The following is a 25,784-nucleotide window of genomic DNA, read 5'->3' on the forward strand; positions in this document are numbered from 1 at the left end:
AACCTTATCAAAGCTTTTGTATTTTTGCTGTCCTGGTTGGCCGAGTGATTAGCATATCCGCTCTCCAGCCAAAAGGCTGGGGGTTCGAATCCTGCCATGGGCATGGATGTTTGTGATTGTCTGTTAAAGTACTAGTGGTGGTAGTCGGCGGTAGATGGCTTTGGTGTTAGATGAAGATTAGTGGAGTAGTGAGACGAAGCGTTGTAGAGTAGATGTCCACTCTCAATGAGTCTTTGGACTCCCTGGAGGTGTGATATAATAATAATAATTAGCGTCCTTAGCCTCAGCTACAACTTCACAGTTGCACTGTGTGAACTTCTGAATTTAGACCTTATGTTGCATATAGCACAAAGTGAGTGTCCAAAACTACCTTTTTTTTTTATGTAGCGAGTAAGAGGAAAAATGATTATGGAAAGATTACTATAAGGTAAGAAGGTGACAAAAGTAGAATAAATAGTAGAGTTACTAAGTGATTACTTTGCAAGAGTGTATCATCCAGATGGATATTTTGCAGACACTGAAACTGATGTGAGAATTGAGGTAAACAAAGTGAAGGTGCTGAAGCATAGTGCAAAATATCAATGTGAATATAGCAGCAGGATTGACTGGCATGTCAGACTGTATGACATGAGAATGTCCAAGAGAATGGGCTATGCCTCTGACAAAGTTCTTTAATCTAAGTCTGAGCTCTGGCAAGGTGGCAAGGGAGTTGACAGAGGGTAAATTACATAAAAGTGGCTCAAAGACAGTAGTAGTAAATTACAGTTAGTATCTTAGGCATGGTAGTTAAAGTGCTGGAAAAGTGTTAAAGATAAAATCCATCAATGAGTGGATGGGAATATGACACTCTCTGGTGGGTAGCATGATGGCGTGAAAGGTGTTTACTTATTTTATAACTGAGAGAAATTAAATAATGGAAATGGCTATACTATGATACTGCAAAACTTTGAAAATGCATTTGACAGAATATCTCATTGAAAACTATTGCACATGTGGAGCAAATAGGAATGAATATGAAGCTGGTGACTGACCGATAGACACCAGAGAGTAGTATATGGTGGAATGAGACCTAGGGAATGAGGGTCACTAATGGAGTACTCAAGTCTCTGTACTAGGACAACTATTGTTTAATTTGTATATTAATGATATGGGAATGATTTAACGGGGAGAGGGGGAACATATAGTTATTTTCTGATGATGAAAAACTGAGAAGGGTAGTAGTTGATAATGGTGATATAGATACCCTGCAGAACCATTTAAATAAATTTGTAAGTGGACATCTATTTGTAACCTTCCTTTCCTTGATACAGCTCCTTATTAATTATTTGATACACAGTAGAATCCGCTTATTGTAATCGCAGATAATATTATCAATCAGCTACTGTTATCAAAATTAGTCGGTCCCAAAACACACCATTTAAAATGAATTAAAAATTATCTCTGTCTATTATAATCAAAGTTCTGGTTATTGTTATTAACATCCTCAAATGTTTAGCCTTTTGCATCTCAATATTAAGAACTTTAAGGGTTAATCATGAGAAAATTTGACAAAGAAGATTTGTCGAAATCTGACTTTTGTGTTAATTTTCATTTAATCTTAAAAAAATCTTAATCTACCATAAATCTTAAATCTTCCGGGCAAATACAGGTATAAATACAGTCGAATTCTAATTTTTCGAGTTTAATTTCATGATCTCTTTCAGTAAGTGAATTTGACTAAGTGCTCGTTAAAACAGCCCTTAACATTATGGCAGAAACAAGTAAAAAATGTAAAGATTTATTTTTTCAAGAAAAAGCAAAGAATTTTGGAGTACTATGATAAGCTGCCCAAAATGAGTCACCATAGCATGACTATACATTTAAAAATTTCACAACCACTCTTGTGTAAGATCTTAAAAAAACATATCAAAAATTGAAACTTCAGCTCTTACTAATGAGAACATGATCAGAAGAGAGCCAAATCTGGTAAGGACACTCAAGTTGAATCAGCATTTAAAATTTGGTTTAGTAATGTTCATGAAAAGAATGCTTCAATTAATGGGGGCCTTTGATGCATCAAAAACAATGGGCAAAGAAAATTTCACAGCAACTGATGGACGGTTTAACAGGTGGAAAAAACGAGAGAATATTGTGTACTAGTGTATATATGATGAAGAAAAAAATGCTGATTTTTTATCAGCTGATGCGTGGATTAAGACAGCGTGGCCAAAAATTATTGTCGAATATTCTCCCGAGGATAATTAAAATGCAGACGAAACAGGATTCTATTTCGTGCAATGCCTGAGCATACTTATTTGCTTAAAAATGAAAGTACTAAAGGATTTAAATCTTCAAAAGAGCAAGTGACAGTTCTTTGTTGTGCTAATATGTTAGGTGAGAATCAAGAACTCCTAGTGATTGGAAATAAAAATCCTCAGTGTTTTAAAAGCTTGCCTGTTGGCTACTGTTCTAGTGCAAATGCTTGGATAACTCATACCATTTTCAATAATTGGTTAGTTAAGTGTGATCTTAAATTAAAGTGAAAAATTGCATGTTAGTAGACAACAGCACTGCACATGCAAACAATTTATCATTAAAGAATGTCGAGGTAATCTTCTTGCCTTCGAACACTATATTGCTAATTCAACCATGTGACCAAGGCATCATATGAGCTTTTAAAGCTTATTATATCAAGGAAGTTTTCATGCGAGAATTATAGCTGAACGTGATTATATAAAGGACCAATCTGATGCAAGTGCAACTGCAAAAAATATTTCCCTTCTTGATGGATTTCATTTGGTAGCAATGTAATGGAAGCAAGTCTCAGAGAAGACTAATGAAAACTGCTTCCAAAAACAGTTTTGGATTTTTTAAAACAAACTCTGAAACTTGTTCTTCTGAAGAATTTGAATATCTTACAAATGAAATTTTTGATAAAACCCTAGATGGTATGTCAAAAGAAGAATTTGAAAATTGGTTGGATACTGATAACAACATTGAAGTGGTGGCTACAATGACAGTGTCGGAAATATGTCAAGCTGCTTCCACTGAGAACTTTAAACTAACAGAAGAAAGTGAACCTAATACAAGTATAGTTAGAAGTTCCTCCAACCAATGCCCAGAAGCTCTACGAATACTTTGTCTCGGTGTGCAACATAGAGCAACAGACTTTGAAAGTCATTATGAGTATGAGCAATTTATTCATGAACTACTACAGTAATCCCTCAATTAGTGCACCCGCGATTAGTGCGTCTTTTTTTTCGATACCCAAATTCGCTTAGTGTGCCTCTAAAATTTGATCAGTGAGCCTATATACATCTTAAAAATGTTACAGATTTTAAAAATTTTCTATCTATACATTTTTATGGCTAACTATTTTAAAAAATCACTCACCAGAATGAAATAATTTAGTTACCAATTTAAAACATTTTACAAAGTTATTTTTAATGGCCTACTACACTACTTCCATGTACACTATGTATACTATGTTCCAAAATTTACTGCCAATATTTATGTCGTCTGCTATAGTACGCCCACAGATTCGAGACCCTTCGAAACTTCTGCACGTTACAAAAAGGAGAATCCATTCCAATAATAGGGTAATCAATCCGTCTTCTGGGATGAGTTGTTTATTATTGCACGTTGGAAAATTAACTTCTCTTTTATGATCATTGTAGTTTTTAAAGTGGTAACTATTTTGCTTGTATAATAGTTGGGAAATTTTATCTATAAAGCATGTGATTTCACGTGTTGGCGACCGATTCGTACATCCTTCATTTCTTTCTCCCCTTCAGCATGAATCGACTATTCTTGGCAACCAAGACAAGCGAAGCTGGACAAAAGTGTGGGCGTACTATAATTACATAGCACTTTGATGGTCGTATCTCATGCCTCCTTTGCAATGTTATATGAGTGTGTTTTCCTTACTTTTTTATTTTAAAGTATTTTTCCAAGCTTTAATCATGAGTAAAAGAATTAGTGAGCAAAAAAGTGGATGTGTGAAAAAGATTCGATGATGAAGAGAGAAGCAGTAAAATTTGCAGAATAATAGAAGAGGCAATAGAGCCATACCGTTAGTTGTATGAAAAAAAGAAACAAAATGCCACCACACTATGTTAGCTCAATTCTTTGTTAAGAAGTAGAATAACAAAATTGATATTCTGAATATGTTTTATTGCCTTTCAGCTTCATGGTTTTCCTTTAACCAGGCCCTGAGACATACCTTAATTCTTTTATAAAAAAAATTAAGGTTCAAAAAAGAAATCTGAGGAACGAATTATACTGTTTCCCATAGGTTATTATGTAATATATATATTCGATTAGTGCATTTTCGACTAATGCACCTGTTTTAAAGAACGCATTAGGTGCACTAAATGAGGGATTGCTGTATATTCAAACACACAAAAGACAACATTAGATAAGGTTTTAAAATAAATTTTGTTGTTGCTTATTAAAACGTTGTTTATAACAATAAATTAAATTAAATAATGTTCATAAGAATAAATTGAAATAAATGATACAATTTTTTATAACCTTTGCTTAATGTTATCAGCTGGTTATTGTTATCGAAAAGCGACTGTCCCAAAGTGATCACAATAAGTAGTGTCTACCGTATATCAAACATCCAATTTCTTATCCAAATCTAAGCTCAAGCATTTCAATTACTATATATATGCCTTTCTCTTATGAACTACTCTTGTTATTATTATTTTTTTATTAGAGTTATACAGCTTAATGAGAAACAAGAGCATATCTCTCACCAAATACATGCTGACCTTCATAAATAATATTATCCTCAGCTGCTCAGTTCTCTCTCTCTCTCTGTGTGTGTGAGAGAGAGAGAGACTCATCCATAAAAGTATAGTATATCCTTTCCTAAATCATGTCTAACATGACTAATGTATACAAATTAAATAGCAGTGGTCCAAAACAGAAGCCAGTGGACACTGATAGTCATCTATTGTCTCTTGAATTCTACCAGTTCATAATACTGTTCTGATGTCTTTCCAACAGCATCCTATTATTCATATCACAAGCTTCACATCTATCCCCATTTGCTCCAATTTATGTCACCAAGTTCTTACCTCAGCACAGTTATCCCAGGGATATAACTGTGCAACCAATTTATATAAAAGTGAGTAAATTATTAAGACAGTATCTGCCTTTTACAAAACAATGCTGCTTTCACCACTGCATTCAGTACCATATTCATATCCACTCATTACCGAATTCTGACTATGACCAACTTCTTTAATACTTTAACCACCACTCTTGAGATACTAATCGTCTATAATTCGTTACCCAATCCTGGAGATTCCTTAATCCAATGGAACTATTTTTTCCTCTTTCAACTCCCGTGGGGACCTTAGAGCTGAGATATATTAAAACAAGGTGAGAGGCACTGCCAATTTCTGTATGCAATCTTGTAGCACACAAGCAGTTGTCCCATTTAATCTGGGACCAGACTTGGATTAAGATTCTGCAACATTCTAAACCCTCCATTTCTTCAACTTCCCTGAGTCTTTGTAACATCTGTCAACTGCAATACCCCCACCTGGATGATACATCCTTGCAAAGTGATCAATCAGTGACAACTATTTCATCTATTTCTCTCCTCCCTCTCAGCAGTCATTAAAGATATTCTTCTATAGTCATTCTTTCCCTTATTCACTATGTACTAAAAGAACTCTGGGATTCCCTTTGGTTTGCTTAATAATTTCCTGGCATAATGTGATTTTGTCTTCCTTGTGCATAATGTGATTTTGCCACCTGTGCTCTTTCATCACTTTTCTCTTTATATATCATCCATAACCTCTGATTTATTCTCCTAACCTTGGACAGATTCTTATAGTGGCATAAGAATCTGCTGATCCTCTGCAGAATTCCATTCTGCTACTATGTTCCTTCCAGGCTACTTCCTAAGTGTGTTACAATTACAGCTGCTTACAATCTCTGTAGTTCCAAATACAGGTAACCCTCGTATAACGCAATGTTTGGTTCCATAGAAATTCCACATTATGTGAGACTTAGATCACATAGAAAAAGTAGGGTTACATTCCGAAATCGTTTTTTTTTAAAATTATATAAACAACAATGATATATCCAACAAAAATATATTTTTATTTAATTTAGGTAATTCATGTAAGTTAAGAAAACATAAACTAAGAAACAAATATATAGTATAAAATTATAAAAATCACAAGTTGTACGTAAATTTCTTTGCACATAATGCATAAATGTTTTAGGCAAAATAAAATAAAGTGCATATTTTAATCTTTCATAGCACGAGGAACGTGAGGATCGGTTAATAAACATTGGTTTGTCATGTAATCACCTGATACATTACTAGAAAACAGTAGAGTAATTCTATCTTTGAAAACTTTGAATTCAGGAGCTGATCTTTCATTTTTCAAAATATCGGTGCATGCATTTCCCCCCCCCCCCCCCCCAATATAACTCAGATTCATCTGTATTGAACACTTGGTCTGCACTATAAATGTTTATAAACTTTGAGAGCTTTTTGTTTAATAAGATATCCATTCAAAGGAATCTTCTTTTGAGTGCAATCTTCTATCGATATCATTAGAGATTTCTCCATTTTTTCCATTAGAATATCAAGTACACGAACAACAAGCTTTGCACTTACTGTTGACCCAGCAATAGTACTTTCTCCGTTTTTTTGTTCATTTTTTTCATTCTTTGAATTGTTGATTCATTTAAATTCAAAGTCCTTGCAACAACTCCTGGTTTTTCTCCATTTTTCAACCGATCCATGATTTTAATTTTTTCTTCGAGAGAAACGAATTTTCTTTTCAATGTTGGTTTTTCCCTTTCGTTGCAGTTTGTGACTATTACTATAAAAATATTTTTTTACATAAAAAAAGGATTACATATTAATTATGTATGTAACTCACTATAAAATAAAGTGTTCAGCTTGAGATTAACAAACTTATGATTTTTAATGCTCTTTCCTGGCAGAAAACGAAGACAATTTTCAACAAAAAAACTTTATATGGTAAACAACTGACGTACATACGTGCTAAAGGCTATTTCCCCTTTATATAAATGTGTGATATACATGGGCGATATGGACAGATGCAAATATAATGAAGATAAAATTTGATTTTCAAGTCGCACAGTGAAAAAAACATATGAAAAGATAAAGGGTTACTACAATTTGTAGACCATATTTTTATTGAAACCGCGTTGTATAAGTACTGCAGTGAACAAGGGTTACTACAATTTGTAGACCGCGTTATATCGAAACCGAGTTGTACAAGTACCACGTTATATGAGGATTACCTGTACACCATTCTTAATGAAAAAAAACTACCCTTGTCTGGTAACATCACGAGTCAAGAATGTATGATTACTCTGTCCAATCTGAAGCAACGTGGCTGTCTGGTTAATATCAAGTCCTCTAATGCTGTCATCAGATCCAGCACTCTCAAGTCCACTCCATCACGTCATGTTTCAGGTAATTATGACATCCAATAATAGCTATGTAAATACTATTTGCTTCCTTCAGTGTAACTGTTTCTCATTGAAATATATGTCTCAATAATTGAAGTTTTCCATAATAATTACCATGAATTCCTTGTACTAATTTGTCAATGTGTGTGTGCCATCGACATCATTCTTAGAATCTGTTGGTCTATATTGGCAATTAACTACATGTTTTTTCTGTTGTCTTTTATCTTACTTTTGATGGCCTTAAATGCACTACCTTCCATATTTCTGATTAACTCCTACTCTTTTTGATCATGATTCTTCTGATATCATCAGCATTAATATCTTCCCTTCCCTCTTTCAAATACTATACATATCCCTTACATTGTATGCCTATGTATTACTCTGTAAAGAAAGTCTCACTAATATAACTTCTGGGTTAGTTGCACTAATGCCCAAAATCCTTATTCCTGATGCTTCTGCCATTAGTATACATTCTTACATGCACTGACTATCCCATTCAAATCTGGATTGTCAGACTCTTCCAAAATTTCAAAATTTGTTTTAATAATCACACAATCTACTAATAAAGGATCAAAAGAAAGAAACTTAAAACTCACCTCTCTTGCTGAATTCAAGGCATCAGAAATAGGACACTTAATGGGACTATAACATCTTGTGCTAATTCTATCATACAACTATAAAAAAACAGTGAATATATTAATTACAACTAGTTTATATATTAATAAATAAATACATTTATTTGTTTAATATATAGGTAAAAAGTGGAAAGTCTCTAGCTATATCAGTAACCATGATATCCTGTGGTTGGAAAGATCTGGATTCGAACCTTATCTAGGATGAAAAGAAGCTTCATACTGACTTTTCTACTTGAAAGGCAACTTAGCCAGTTTACATATAGTGATAATAGGGTTCCCCTCTCCTTCAAAAATTGACAAATTGTCCAGAAAATATGAAAATTAAAAAAGCAGAATATCATGCAGTCATGATTAATGATAAGGTAAAAAGTCACTTAGCTCAGAAATGATAAAAATAAAACTGCATTTTTTGTTTGTGAATAAAGAGAAAAAACTTACACAGATATTACAAATCTTGTTCACAAACACTTTAAACAAATTATGGCCTCTTCCTTTGGTAAGATAATATAATTATAAATCACATATATTATTATTATTATTACGGGCAACTCCAAGGAGTCCTTAAACTCATCGAGGGAGGCCCCAAACATCATGTCAACAATTATTCAGCTTCCACACAGTATCTATTATACCTTGCCTTGAAACCACTCACAGTCATGGCACTTACAACAGACTCTGGGAACTTATCCCACTCATTCCCCACTCTCCGTGCAAAAAATCTAGTTCTAACACCTTTGCTAACCACACTCTTGCCCAGTTTCCATGGATGGCCCCTAGTCCTCCCACCACCAGACCTGTTCTGAAAAATATCCTCTGAATTAATCTTATAGAAACCCTTCAGTAATTTGAATGTCTCAATCATATCACCCCTCTTCTGCCTATCAACCAATGCCTGCAACCCACAAATCTTCAACCTGTTCTTATAAGGTTCATTCCATAGACCTGCTATCATCTTGGTCACTCGCCTCTGGATCCTCTCAACCTCCTCCCCATCAAGAAGAAACCCTGGCGCCCAAATCTGGGCACAGTAGTCAAGATGGGGTCTTATCAAGGTTCGATACAGAGGAACAATAACTTGCTTGTCTCTGCTTGTCAAAGTATTCTTCAGTAACCAAGTGATTTGATGAGCTGATTTAGCCACTTTTGCAATGTGCCCCCTAAACTTCCACTCCCTATCCACCAACACCCCCAAATCCCTGGCTTCGTCAATCTCCTGAAGTACAGTTCCACCAATGTGGTACACTGCTGCTAATCTTTTCACCCCAAAATGCATAACCTTACACTTTGCCACATTAAATTGACATCCATTCTCCTTAGCCCAGTCCTCCAATCTATCTAAATCATCTTGCAAAATTTTGACATCATGTGCATTCACTATTGCTCTACCCCAACTTTGCATCATCAGCAAACAAATAAACAGTTCCTCTCAGATCCTTTCCGATATTATTAATAAACAAATTAAATAGTATTGGTCCAAGAACAGAACCCTGTGGCACACCACTAGTCACCGGCCGTCTTTTGGACTCTACTCCTGAATAAACTACTCTCTGATATCTCTCCATCAACCACCCTCCTATCCATCTCGCCAACCCTATATCCATCCCCATATGCTGCAGTTTGCTGATTAGAATTCCATGTGGTATCCTGTCAAAAGCCTTAGCAAGGTCCAGCAATATCACTATATACCCATTACCCTTATCCAGCTCAGCCGTCACTGTGTTATAAAACGTGAGCAAGTTAGTGAGGCATGATCTACCCTTCACAACACCATGCTGTCCCCCATACAGTATCCCGTTATCATCTATCCATTCCTGTATTCTTCTCTTGACTACTTTCTCCAAAACCTTGACAACGACTCCTGATATGCTGATCAGTCGATAATTTTCAACAGCAGTCTTGGAACCTCCCTTATGCAGTGGTACTATTTTCCCCTCCCCCCCCCCCTCGGGACTAACCCAGACCCGAGACTCAAATTAAACAAAATGGTCAAGGGCACTGTTGCAGCTTCACGTAAGACCCGAGCTGGTGTACCATCCAAACCCGCAAATGTATTCACATTAAGGTTTTGTAATATACTATTCACCTCAATACCCATACAGCCTGTTGGATCTTTCATTCCTGCAATATCACCACCTGAATGATATACTCTTGCAAAGTACTCACTCAGTAATTCCACTATATCAACTAATTCAGTTACCTCCCTACCATCGGCATTCCTTAAAATCATTCTGGCATATACATTTTTTCTTTTACTTGCAGCATATTGAAAAAACAGTTTGGGATTCTCTTTAGCTTGCGTGGCTAATTTCCTTTCATAATCAGCTTTTGCTTTCCTTATATATATTATTTTCCTTATATATGCTACATGTTGCTTGAGTGTTAAATGATAATCGGCATACTTATGATTTTATGAAGACATTTTACAATAAAACTGCCATGCAGTTCAATTTTTCAATCCTCCTTGCATATGCCAGGGAGGCATATGGTGCAAGAAAGATTTTTCAATCCTCCTTGTACTATATGTCTCCCTGGCTTATTTAATGTTTTCTTCAAATTTTGCCATTTGGTCTCTAAGGTTTGGTCCCTGTTTTCAAACTCTCACTTTTACTCAAATAATACTTGTATATCTTATTCTACAATTCAATTCAGGGCTGCTCAACTATGAGTCATTTTAAAACTTTCATACATTTATCTTTTATATCTACTGTATTCTATAATTATATATCAACAATAACATAATTAATAAGACTGTTCTTATTTCTTTGTGTATTCTCCCCACTAAAATTTATACAGATCTGTATGTTGGAACACAACAGTAATGACTAGTCCATATCATGAACAGAAATCTAGCAAGTACTTATCATTATTAATGGCTTTGCTTGTTTCTCCAAATTTTCTCAAAACATTTCTAAATCTTGGGGAGTTACTTTCTATGCTGTTGTTACGTCTCTAACAATAATCACCTTGTCATTTTTCTTTATATGAGTTACCCTATCTCTAATGAGAAATTCCTCTGCTTCGACTGTCCCCCCCCCCACCATTACCACTAAAATCATTTGTTGTGGGATACACAAATTACTTCTGTCTGATTTATGATTTTTGAAATTTACCCATATTACTCTGCCTGAAATTTCTTTTCAACACATATATATTGATCTTCTTATTTTCTGGTTCCAGAGCCATTAATCTACAAATCCATAACCAGCTACAGGGCTCATTCCTCTCAAGAGGAATCCAATAATATATTCATTCGTCATGCTAAACATTTATCTGAATATATTGCAAAGATACTTACACCTCCTGATATTCGAGTAGCTTTTCACCTTGTCTATAAAATGTCCTCATTAACTTCATTTCTTGGTTTAGTGATAAGGACAGGCATTTCCCTGTTTAGCTTTTCCCAGATGTGTTTCTTAGATCACGTACTTATAGTCATTTATCCTAATTTGGCTAACCCAGAAGATCTGCTGTTCATTATGAGGAATATAAAAATTACATCAAACACCATGAACCCAAGTAGTCTAGATTGACACAACATGTTATTACAGAACCTCAATGTCAATACATCTGTGGGACTGGATGGTATACCAGCTCGTGTCGTAAGTGAAGCGGCCAAAGAATTGTCAGTGCCCTTGACCATTTTGTTTAATTTGAGCCTCAGGACTGGGTCAGTCCCAAGGGGGTGGAAAGAGGGGAAAATAGTTCCACTGCACAAAGGTGGTTCCAAGGCTGCTGTTGAAAATTACCGGCCAATCAGCATAACAGGAATCATTATCAAGGTCTTAGAGAAAATAGTCAAGAGGAAAATACAAGATTGGATAGAAGAAAATGGGATACTGTATCGAGGACAGCATGGTTTTGTGAAGGGTAGGTCATGCCTCAGTAACTTGCTCACGTATTATAACACAGTGACGGCTGAACTGGATAAGGGTAATGGGTTTACAGTGATTCTACTGGACCTTGCTAAGGCCTTTGACAGGATACCACATGGAATTCTAATCAGTAAATTGCAGCATATGGGGATGGACATAGAGTTGGTGAGATGGATAGGAGGGTGGTTGACGGAGAGATATCAGAGAGTGGTTTACTCAGGAGTAGAGTCCACAAGACGGCCTGTGACTAGTGGTGTGCCACAAGGATCTGTTCTTGGACCACTGCTGTTTAATTTGTTCATAAATGATATAGGAAAGGATCTGAGAGGATCCTCCCCACCTCCTCCCCATCTTCTTGATGGGGAGGAGGTGGAGAGGATCCAGAGGCGAGTGACCAAGATGATAGCAGGTCTGTAGAATGAACCGTATGAGAACAGGTTGAGGATTTGTGGGTTGCAAAAATTGGTTGATAGGCGGAGGAGGGGAGATATGATTGAGACATTCAAATTACTGAAGGGTTTCTATAAAATTAATTCAGAAGATATTTTTGAGAACAGGGCTGGTTGTGGGAGGACTAGGGGACATCAATGGAAACTGGGCAAAAGTGTGGTTAGTAAAGGTGTTAGAGCTGGGTTCTTTACTTTTAGAGTAGTGAATGAGTGGAATGCGCTCTCTGAGTCTGTGGTGGATGCTGTGACTGTGAATGAGTTTAAGGCGAGGTATGATAGATACTGTATGAATGTCAAATAGTTGTGATGAATATGATTTGGGGCCTCCCTCGATGAGTCTAATGACTCCCTGGAGTTGCCCGTAATAATAGTAATAGTAATGTTATCTCCTGAGAACATAGTGGTCTCTGGATAAGAACTCTGGATATGCACAAAGAGCTGTGAATCACAATTACATTACTGCCCCTTTACCCAGTCTAAACAGATCTAATAGATTATTATTTTTATCCCCTTTACAGAAAACAGTGCTGCCACTTGACAATTATTATGAAATTTTTTATTATCACACTTGCCAGGATATTAATATTATCTATTAAATTTTCATAAGCACAAATTTTATTACATTAGAGAACTACTCCTTTCATGTAAGTTACTGTTCAATTTATTTTTTATGATATTCTCACCCAGGAAAGGGATTATAAACTGATAGTGCAGTCATTTGAAGGAAATACAATGGGAAGTGCCCCCCCCCCACGTGCTAACTGCTATTTAGAACATTTAGAAGACATCCTTTTCTTGCCCATATGCCCTCAGCTTTCATTTTAGGTTTGTTATCTACACAACATTTTTGCTACCCTGGCCCCATAATGAAGACACATTACCTACTTTTCTATCTAATATAAACACTACCCAGACTGGTTTCGACCTTTTTTTTTGAGGTCTCATCAGTGAGTAGGTAGACCTAGATGTAATACTAAGGTTTCAATAGTCAGAACTTATTTCTTTACTGTACGAGTTGCCAAAAGGTGCACAACCAGTTGAAACCAGTCTGGGTAGTGACCTTCTCTCATAACGTAGAACAGTAATACATCTCTTAGGAGCTGTGTTTTACATTATGGGAAAATAATAAGAACAGTGATCGAAGCTTACTCCACCTGTACTATGGGTTGCCCTAGCAATGCTACCAGGTATTGGCTTATGCTTGGACTCGCTGAACTTTATAGTTTTCTATATTCGGCATGAAACTCTTAGATTAGATTTCCTATCTTTGAGTTTCTTATTCGGCTAAGAAATAATGTAATATTCAATATTCACTTAATTTTGAATAATTTTACTTCAAAGTTTTATAAAGTGTGTGATAATCAAGTATAAGCTATGAAGTGGTATATGTGAGAAATGCTAGGGGTGGTACTGAGCTCTATCTATTTACTCTGAAGATGATAATGGAGATGAGGAAAACAAGATAATGTTTTGAATAGCAGGGACAGGAGCCATGCAGAAAGGTTTAAAAAACGTCTATAAACTTAAAATAAAGGGGGGAGGGGAGTCAAGAAATATTCAAAGGAAAGCACAAAAAACAGACTAAGAAGAAATTATTATTATCATTATTATTAAGAGAGACCTCCAGAGAGTCAAAGACTCATCGAGGGAGGCCAGATACTACACACACCAGTTATCATACTTATTCTTGAATTTATTCACACTTCTTGCACTCACAACGTCCAATGGCAATCCAGTCCAATTATGCACCACCCTCTAAGAGAAAAATCTAGACCCCCCCACTTCTTGGCAGCCTTAATTCTCAGCTTTCAAGGATGCCCTCTTGTACTTTCTCCACCCTCCATAAACTGAAAAATTCCATCAATTGAAATCCTGTATGAATCTTTCAGAAGTTTGTAAGTCTCAATCATATCACCCCTCTTTCTCTTGTTTGCTAGTGTCTGCAGTCTACAAATTCTCAATCTGTCTTCATAATCAGTATTCCACAATCCTGATATCATTTTTAACACTCTCCTTTGCACTCTCACCAATATATCAGAATCACAATGGAAACCAGGAGACCAGACCTGCGAACAATAGTCCGAGTGAGGTCTTATCAAGGCCTTGTAAGAGGCAAAATGACATCCTTTTCTTTACATGCGAACATTTTATCTTTATCATATAATAATGTTTATCTTTACATATAAACCAAACCCATTTTCTCCAATTTATGCAACAGTCTACCATGCTGTACTATGTCAAAAGCTTTAGTGAAATCCAAAAGTACAAAGGTGTATCCATTCCCCTTTTCTAATTCAATGGTAACATTGTTATAGAATGTGAGCAGGTTGCTAAAACATGACCATCCCTTAGTAAACCCATGTTGTTCACTGCAAAGTAGACATTCACTGTCAACTCATTTCTGAATGCAAGTCCTCACCAATTTTTCCAAAATCTTCATCACCGCTCCTGAGATAATAAGTGGTCAATAATTGGATACATTGGTCTTTGCACCACCCTTGTGCAACAGAATTACCATACATTCCTTCCATTCCCACAGAATCTTTCCTGTTCTGAGACTCACATTAAACAGTCTGATCAAAGGAATAGTCAGTTTAGCTAAACACTCTTTTAGCGCATGCTGATATCCCATCAGTCCCAATTGCTGAATTCTTATTCAATTTGTGCAACAGCTCTAATGCCTTGTCCTCATACACCTGCGTTTCTTCATCCAGTGAAGAGGCAGCAGTGAGCTCAATGTTACGTACACTATTTAATAGCTTTTAACAAAATGGAGACTCATTAGCTGAACAACCTCTTCTGCATCTGCAACCCTCACACCATCTGGATTTGGAAGAGTTATTCTTTCATATTCATTCTTTCTTTTTATTTGCAGCATATGGATAGAATTCTTGTGGGTTATCTTTAGAACACAAAGCCAGTTTCTTTCGATACTCAGACTTTGCTTTCCGTACAACAGTTGCGACTATTTTAGCCTGCTGCTTATAATGTTCATAACAGACATCATCCTTATGCAAATGGTATTCCAACCACATTGTCCTTTTCTTACAAATCTCTTGCTTAATAAGATTACACATCCATTTGACGCCTACCCTATTTATTCTTCGAACTCTTGGGACACATTCTGATATCACATCATTTATGTATTGTTTAAATGCTTCCCATGCACTGTCGATATTCTTTCCATCCAGCAACCAATCCCATTCCACTGAACTCAGTATACTCCTCAGTTGGTCATAATTTCTTACTTTGTAGTTCAGCATGTAACCTTCTCTGAATGGAACATTCATAAACTTAGTCAGTTCTCAAGTGAGTACTGCATGATCACTGTCACCAACCAGAGGCAGAATAGTTACGTCTTTATCTGAAACACCCTTTGACACTATAATCACATCTAACACTCTTTGACCTCGAGTTCCTTCAGTCACATGCTGCTTGGGGAAGTTGTCCCGCAACAGCTCAATAAATGCATTTTTATTCTTCAAATGAGATTCTACTGCTACCAAATCAATATTTTGATAATTAAAGTCACCCATTATGATTACTCTTTTCACACTCATCTTTTCTATTTGGTGATGCATTTCTTCATCACTAGCAACCAATCCACCAGGACTGTAACAACACCCCACTAAGTTATGTTGATCTTGTTAGATTCCACCTCACACCAGATGGCTTCAAACTTACTGCCGCATGAAATATTGTTAGTAGTAGTAGTACTACTACAATCATATAACATTGTCACACTCATATTTGCACTATTCCTTCCTTTATAATTTAGTTTCCCTGACTCTCTGTGTAAAGTCTCATACTAGTTATTAGTTTTTCTAGGCTCCTGATACCAAACGCATTCAGATACAAGCCGTCCCTCTTATACAAATCCAATCTTCCCTCAAACTCACTCCATTCCTTCTACACAGTCTACGCATCAAATCATTTGCCATCATAGCCCTTCTTCTTAATTCATATTTATCATAGCTAGGTAAATAATAAATTTAGATTAATCCTTTATCCAAGTATGGATAACATTACACATCTCCTAGCAGATATGTATAATGTTATGCATTAAGGGAAGGACCACTACCCAGACTAGTTTCGACCTTTATTGAGGTCTCTTCAGTGGGAGCCAGGCCCAAGTGGAGATACCAGCCAGAAGCAATGGCAAGGTCATCTTTACCTATAGGAGTTACCAAAAGGTGTGCCACCTTTTTATTAAATTACTCTGGATTTAGAGAAAGATGTTGAAAGTTTATTTTTCACTTGGTTAGATTATAATAAATTTAGTTTAATCCTTTATCCAAGTGTGAGCAAACAAAGTTTGTGCCTGAAAATATCTTCACTACTGGAGTAAGGTAGTACAACACTGGACAACTTATAGCAAAGGTGGACCAAGATAATATCACTCCTATCTCAGTAAAAAGATGGCACACCTTTTGGCAACTCCTATAGCTAAAGATGACCTCACCATTGCTTCTGCCTGGTATCTCCACTTCTGGGCCTGGCTCCCACTGAGGAGACCTCAATAAAGGTCGAAACTAGTCTGGGTAGTGGCCCTTCCCTTAATGCAAAACATTATACATATCTGCAAGGAGATGTGTTTTGCATTATGGGAGATGCTGAGATAGGAGTGATGTTAGCTTGGTCCACCTTTGCTACGAGTTGCCCGGTGTTGTACTACCTTACTCCAGTCCTGAAGATATTTTCAGGCGCAAGCTTTATTTGCTAACTTGGATAAAGGATTAAACTAAATTTATTATAGTCTAACCAAGTGAAAAATAAACTTTCAATAGCAAGGTAAAATACTAGATGTTGTGGCCTTGCAAGAAGACTTGAATAAATTGAGTGATTGGGCACGGAAATGGGGATGTGAGTTCAATGTTGCAAAATGTAAGGTTTTAAAATTTGGAAAACAAAGATGGGATGCAGAATTTATGCTTGGTGAGAATATATTGTTGGAGGTAGAGGAAATAACAGATCTGGGGGTGATAGTGGATAAGGCTCTAAAATTTAGGGGACACATCGCCAAAATTGTGAAGACAACACAAAGACTTCTGCGAATGATGCGGGGGACACTGACTTGTAGAAGTAGGAAGATTCCATTGTATAAGGCTTTGATTAGGCCACACATGTACTGTTGTGCCCAGATTTGGTCACCGGGTTTTCAGAAGGATGAAGAGATGTTGGAAAGGGTCCAAAGGTGACTGACTAAGGTAGTTTCTAACCTCTGGAATGTTGAGTATGAGTAAAGATTGAGAAGATGTAATTTGCAGAGTCTGGTGGAGGGAAGGAAGAGGGGAGATATGATAGAGACCTACAAGTTGGTAAGGGGTTGTTATAGGATCAGTGGAGAAGTTCTACAGAGAATAGTGGGAGATCAGGGGAGAACCAGAGGTCATCCCTGGAAACTGTATAAAGAGGGGTGTGAGTAGGGGAGTGAGAGGCAGGTTTTTTTCGTGCAGGGTTGTGAATGATTGGAATGCCTTGCCTGAGAGTGTGGTGTCTGCAAGGAGTTTGAGTGTGTTTAAGACAAGGTATGATGAGATGTGTGTGTGATAAAAGGACCTCCCAGATGAGTCTTTGACTCCATGAGGTCTTGGGGTAATAATAATAATAATGATAATAATAATAAAACACTAATTTTCTAAGAGAAAAACATAATAAAACAGAAAAATCACCAATTTTACAGGAGTACTAAATTCACCGACCAACCGCAATGTATCCTCAAATCCAAATCCAAATCCAAATACAAAAATACACAAAATACAAAAATTATTTATAAAATGGGACTGTTATTCTTCAAGCAAAACAGAAGAGTCTGTGTAATTATCAAAAAGAGATTTAAAAAAAGATAAAGATACCCTTGTGCACAGAAGGGATGTAAAGACAAATAAAAGAAAATAAAATTATTGTGCTAAAGATAGTTAATAAAAGAAACCCACGTTTTTTAAATTCTTATAAAATATACAGTACATTCTTGTTTCCGATTTCAATGGAGAATCATTAAAACCAAAAACTAGAACACACTTCCACATCTTGATACACTGATCACAGATTCTTTCAGTCTACTGTAAACACAGGGCCGTGCCGTGAGGTTGTGCCCTGCACAAGGGCGCTTCAAGATGAGGGGCACCATTTCACCATGGGAAATAATGAAAAATATATATATAAATTTTCTTATTCTTGAATTATATCGTACTATATAAATTACACAATTACAAATTATAGTTAATGCTTTAAAAATGAAATTTAAAATCAGTCAAATTATTATGAATTCTTAATAATCTAACAATATTTTTAACTTAATACATCACCAGTTTTATTATAATTTGTTTGAAGTGAAACGTTATCAATATTACCACAGATTTTATTTCATGGAGTAAGCATCGACTTGGTGCAAATTATATAAATATTCTCGATTGTTTATTATATTTTTAGTGGAAATTATTAGTTTAAGACAGACTGTGAATTCATTCTTATGTTGTGCTTTGCCCTTTGTGGATGTGTGATTGTGACTGAAACAGTGACATTGTGCAGCAAATTTGGAAGGTAAGAAACTATAACATAATTGATTTTTTTTTTTTTCCGATAGTAAGCATTTGGTGAGACTTTAAAATAAAAATGGGGGTAAAATTTACCAGCCAAAATAAATTTTGATTTTAATTGAACCTCTAGTTTTCACAAAAAGCATTTATAACATTTTTTTTAAAAAATAAATTGTAAATGACTGTAATAATTTTCATTTTTTTTAATAAATTTACCTATTATTTTCTTCTGAACCCCTTAACCGATTATCCTGTATATATACGGGTCACTATTGAGGGACCATAGCCAAAAATCCCATATATATATATATATATGTGTGTGTGTGCAGTGTAGACTATTGCCGTTCTTATCAGTGCATAAGGCTGATGCGGCTATAAACATAGGTTATTTATGAGTTATAAAACTCTTTAGATGATCTAGGTTTGTTTACACATACTGCAATTGGCCCTTTCTTGATACTTTTTTGATGTATTTTGCATCATTTCATTTTGTGCGTTACAGTGTTACTGTGCAGTTAACTTTTGTTTTATAAAATATACTTATTGTTGTTTAGTAAATTTTTTGTGAATTTGGATTATTATTCACATAAAGTATGTCGATTATATTTTTGCTAAGTTTGAAAATCAGTTAAATTGTTTCATTTTAGTTAGTTATCTTATTTTGAAAACAAAAGATTTTTATGTTATGTTGGGTAGATGTCTAGAAAATAAATAATTTTCAATAAGAGATTTATATATACATTTCTTCTTGTTCTGGTTGGATGACATAGGAGTTGGGGTCCTTTTACTAATTTCTTTAATAAATAATTTTAATATTCTAGAAATTTCTTAATTATTAAACAATTATCAGAATGTAAAAAATATTAAATAAATATCACTGAGAAATCAATCAGGGGCTAATATCTCTACATGGTAATTTTCAAAAAAAATATCTAAAATGTAAGCATATTTATTACTCAAAACATCTGAAAAAGCAAATTCTGCAATAAAAAAAATAGTTTTGGGCCATTCACCTTAAAAAAAATAGTCATTTAAGGGTAAAAAATAAGTTTAAGGGGAAATTTCAGAAATTATTATTTATTTTGGCAGACAACTTTTACCGCTCTTCTTATTTTAAAGTCTACCGAGTATGATAACCCCTAGATGTCAGGAAAAAAGCCAAAGAAGTTATCTGGTGCACAAAACAGGAAAAGACAACTGCAATGAGAACAACTGGAACATAAATTGGCTGGATCGGTGAATAAATTTTTAACTTCAGGACCACATAAAAAAACAAACAAAAGTTTTGATGAAGCAAATACTCCATGTAGCTCTACTACAGAAAAAGAGAGGACACAAGTTAACTATGAAGAAACAAGTGTTACATGCAAAAATGAAACTGGCCTGACTGGACTGCTTACAGACGTTGCAGCAGAAGAAATATTGGATTCTGATTCAGCGAAATCCGAAACTTCAACTTTTATTTTAAATTTTAATGTTAATGATCCAGGTACTTGGCCAATTCATATAACTACCAAAGTAAGAGATTGTTTAGTTGAGCATTGCCATCAGGTAGTTAATAAACAATTTCCCAAAAATGAATCTGGCCGCAAGTTTTCCGATTCATACTATTATCGAACTTTAGCAAATGGAGAAAAACTTTTACGAAGTTATTTAGTTTATTCAGAATCGCGAAATTCGGTTTCCTGTTATTATTGCAAAAATCAAAATTCCCAACTTAGTAATGAGTACGGTTGTAACGATTGGCAACATTTGAGTCATATACTAAAAATACATGAGACAAATTCTGCATAGATTAAAAACTGTTCAAAATACAGCGAACTTAAAATGTCGTTGATTAAGAAATGCATTATTGATTGCACACAACAAAGATTATAAGAAACTGAGAAAAAAATGGCAATCTGTTATAGAAAGATTAATCTACATAATACAATATTTATCAAGAAAGTGTATAGCTTTTAGAGGGTCTTCACAAAAACTTTTTGAAAATGATAACGGCAATTATTTAAAGTTAGTAGAAACTGTCGCTAAATTTGATTCGATAATGGCAGAACACTTGCATCGCATCCAAACATCACAAAAAAGGAACATTGCTCATAATTTAGGTGATAAAATACAAAATGAAATGATCCGTTTAATTTCTGAAGCTATAAACCAAAAAAATTTAGAAATGATTAAAGAGGCGAAATATTATTCATTAAATCTTGACACTATTCCGGATATAGGCTACACAACAATTATCTATTGTTATTAGATTTGTTAATCAAAATAAAGATACAAATATAGTAGAAATTCATGAACATTTTTTGGGTTTTCAATCTGTAGAAGATACCACTGGGCAAGGACTATATGAATTTATAAAAAATTATTTAAAATTATTGAATATTAACATTTCGGATTTACGCAGCCAAGCATATGACAATGGTTCAAATATGCGAGGCAAACATAATGGACTGCAGAAAAAAATCCTTGAAATAAATTCAAGGGCTTTTTTTTTATTCCGTGTGCTGCTCATTCATTAAATTTGGTAGTTAATGATGCAGCTAAGATATCCTGTGAAACAGTAAAATATTTTTTTGGGATAATACAGGAATTATATAATTATTTTTCAATATCTGTGAAGCATTGGGCTATATTAAAAAAACATATTCGTGTTTTAAATGTAAAACCACTTTTTGCTACTAGGTGGGAAAGTAGAATAGAAGCAATAAAGCCACTTAAAAATAATATCAAGGAAATTTACCAGGCTTTTTTTGATATTACAGAAAATGAAACTAAAGATATCGATTCTAGAGTTCAGGCAGACAACTTAATTTCAAAGATTTATTCGTTTGAATTTATTTGCTCTGTTTCATGTTTGGTACGAAATCTTAAGTCTCGTAAATGTTGCAATAAAATAATGCAGAATCCGACATTTGATATAGGAAAAATTACAGAAAATCTTGATTATGTTATACAAGAATTAAATACTCGAACAGACTAAATGAAAATATTATTAGAACTGCAAAAGTAGTAGCAAAAGATCTTAATATTGATCCTATTTTTCAAGACATTTGCAAAATAACAAAAACAAAAATGTTAGGAAGCATCAGATGAGACAACGCATTATCCTAAACAAAATTTTAAAATAAATTGTCTTCACGATTTTAGATGCGACAATAACTTCAGTCACGGAAAGATTCATACTCTTAAAACAATATAGCGAGGACTTTAAAGTTGTAAGAGATATTAGCAAATTAAAAGATTGGAGCGATGAAGATTTAATGAAACATTGTAAAGATTTGCACTTAAAACTGAGCGAGAATCAAGATTCTGACAATCGCAATATTGATGGTATGACTTTGAGGAATTAAAAGCTTTGCAATGTTTTATTAAAAAAGAGTTGGCTCCTCAGGATGTTTTAAATTATATATATGAAAATAAAATAACTGACACGTTTCTGAATACTGCAATTGTAATGCATATTTATTTAACATTACAAATATCCATAGCATCAGGGGAAAGAAGTTTTTCAAAACTGAAACCAATAAAAAATTATTTGTGGTCAACAATGTCTGGAGAGCGTCTAACAGATTTATCAATTATATCAATTGAAAATAATATTATGGATTCATTAGACATTAAAGATATTATTAAAAATTTTGTGCCAGTTAAAGCAAGATGGATAAATATATAAAATAAATCTACATTTATCCTAATTGTTATATAGTTAAAAGAATATCTCCAAATTATCTTTATGTAATATTTCTTTTTATATTAAAATAAATTTTTGTTTATATATATATATATATAAATATATATATATTCTGTTGTATTTATATATTAACGAAATAAACATTTTTGAAATTTTTATTATTAAAAATTCCTTATTAATGAATTTTAGTGATTACAATGTTCTACTATTGTTAAATAAAATTTATTTTTATGTACGCATATAAACTGTTTTGTACTTTTACCAAAGTAAAATTTTTCGCAAAAAATTTTCATGGAAACTTATTTTATGGGGGTGCTAAAAAATTGCACAATGGCGGCACCTCCTACCCACGGCTTAGCACTGTATAAACATAGACAAACTGGATAATACTTAAACATTAAATCGTACTGCCACCTCCAAACACAGAAACTGGGTATCAATGCAACCTTCGAAAGAACGTGGACAATATGCTCAGATAAGTGAGCATTAAAAAAAAAATTATAATCAGCAAAGCAATATTTGGCCATATAGTAATGCTGCAGAATAGTATACTTAAACTTAATAGAGCTTGTGCATTTTTGCATGTATGTATATATATGATGACTTAATGTGAAGGTGGGAACATCGAATAATTAGTTTATTATTATTATTACTTTTTTTAATATTACCTGACACCTCCATGGAGTCCACAGACTCGTCGAGGGAGGCACCTACTCTACAGGTCTCCTTCTCCACAACTCAAAGTCCCGTCATCCACCAACTGCATCATCTACACCAACGCTGTCTACTGTCCACCACCACCACCACCACCACTAGTATTTTCACAGACAATCACAAACATCCACGCCCATGGCAGGATTCGAACCCGCAGCCTTTTGGCTGGAGAGTAGATACGCTAACCACTCGGCCAACCAGGCTGGCATTTATCTTAAAGTTATTACTCCCACACAACAGCAGTCTCCATAAATTTGCCATAATGAATGCAGAGATCACCATGTAATGATGAAGGAAAGGATTTTAGACACTTGAAACTATCTTAGGCACTCTTCTTTGAACTATCACTCTCAATCGCTTCATTTCCTCAAAAACCAAGTTGCCACATCTCTACATAGTAGTCCAAATGTGGCTTGGTCAAAGCCTTGTTGAGTATAGCTATAATCTATTTATTTATGTCAATGTTCTTTGAATCATTGCCATAAGATACTGTGCTGTCTTCACAAATCTCACAATGTGGTCCTTAAACTTCACGTCCTTTTTGAAATCAATCCTAGGTTCCTTATTTTTCCAAATTTTCAATATGCTCTCACCAAATGAATACACAGCATCCCATTAATTCTTTAAAACTCAAAATTTTGCTGCAAAGTGTAATAAAATTTTCAAAATTTCATTTCAAAAATTTCATTGTACTTTTCAACACTGAATGAGTAGCTTCAGTCATTTGCTCATAAATATTCAATTCAAACAGACACAAAATCACTATTGTTTCTCATACTACCCCCAACTTTGCACCAGTGGAAAACAAATGTATATTCCTCTTTAAATCTCTCCCTATATCCTTAACACAAGTCAATAATTGTCCCAAAAAACAGATTCCTACAGCATACCACTAGTGTCCTTTCTTATCTTGGATAGTAATTTATCATATAACTTGCTGATAACTATCAGCTAATCGCTCTCCTATACAATTCACCATTATCCAATTAACAGATCTCATTTATTTATACAACAACCTATAATATGGATAATCTGTCAATAAACTCGGAAAAATCTAGATATTCCTATATATATTGTATCCCTCCATTGGATCAATACATCTAAAAGATCTCAAAAAATAATGACTATATATTTACCATTCATTTACTTGTTGGCGTATTATACCGCCCCCCCCCCCCCCACCACCACCATGCATCAGTCCCACTGACAAAAGTTAAATTTATAGCACACTTAGTAAGTACTGTGAGTGAGGGGTTAGATAATCAGGAATCTCTGTTTGAGGAATCAAGCACTAAGGATTTTCACAAGTTACTTCAAATATGCAAGACAGTCATCTGAGTGGATGATAAAAACAATCTAAAGACTTATCTAAAAGAGCATGAATACATCAGCTGTCAGTTTGAGAGCAGGAAATCATTCCTTAAGTCACATCAGGATGGCCAGAAGTCAACATCAAATAGGCATTATGAACACTGTGTAGAATTTATGGAGACAGAAAAAACACATTAGATCAATTATGTTAGTTACAATTAATGTTTCAACCTCTATATCAATGTCATCATCAGGATTACACAGATGTGAGCAAAACACAAGCTTACTTATATAAAACGGAAGAGTTTAAAAAAACTGAATAGAAAACAATTATTAATAATAAAAAGTATAATGAAATAAAATACAAACAATACATTTAAAAAATATATTAAAAGTGGAACTACATCAGCCACCTCTACAGTCCTGGTCATGTCCACTGATCAGGGTTTCTTGTGTTATGGCTCTGCCATCATATTCTTCTGAATGCTATATGGGTTACAGACAGGGGTCTTCCCGACTCCTGGAATTGCTAAACCATCATTTTCATTTGATATTAGGATGAAGAATCAGCATCTCCCAAGCATTCTCAAATTTTTTCTAAAACCAAGTTTTATTGCGATATGCGGATCTGGTGACTTTCCAGTTAATTCTGTGACAAGTTGGGTGTGCATGGTCAGAAAGATCTCTTTTTCACAGTGAAGTCTGTGTTTGTCTTTTCATATTGGAATTATGTATGCTGTTTGCTCTTTGTAAAGTAAGTTGCAGGTGCACAGGATTTTGTAAACTACATAGTTGAGCAAGGTAAGGAAGGGGATCTTTGAAGGAAGTCTGAATGTTGCTTTAATATTGTATTTATGAAGTGTTTTATCTATTATTTTCTGATATTTCTTTACTGTATTGTATGGCTAAGGCATTTTTGTAATCTTTTTTTTTTTTGTTACCTTTTGTAGCATTATTGTAGCAAAAGTATCGAATTTTGTAGCAAAAGAAGCCAAATCTTTATAAAGAATAGCTAATTAGAATGTAGTTATTCTTTATAAAGAATAACTACATTCTAATTCTAATATAAAGAATAACTTTGGCTATTAATTTCCTATTCATTATTCAACACCTGCTCG

At 34.6% G+C, this 25,784-nt stretch overlaps 1 protein-coding gene across 1 annotated transcript in view; it reads right to left on the bottom strand.

Moving 5' to 3' along the window:
- Positions 1-25,784, bottom strand: part of LOC150100826 (peripheral plasma membrane protein CASK-like) — a 710,225-nt gene that overhangs the window by 352,940 nt on the left and 331,501 nt on the right. Inside the window, exon 11 of the mRNA XM_090401913.1 lies at positions 8,049-8,126. Within this exon, the coding sequence (XP_090258039.1) occupies positions 8,049-8,126 (78 nt within the window). The remainder of the gene's footprint in view (positions 1-8,048; positions 8,127-25,784) is intronic.

This window comes from Typopeltis vanoorti, chromosome 12 (genome assembly GCF_054136105.1).
Source record: "Typopeltis vanoorti isolate ZY-2024b chromosome 12, IOZ_Tvanoo_1.0, whole genome shotgun sequence".
In the NCBI taxonomy this organism is placed as follows: domain Eukaryota; kingdom Metazoa; phylum Arthropoda; class Arachnida; order Uropygi; family Thelyphonidae; genus Typopeltis; species Typopeltis vanoorti.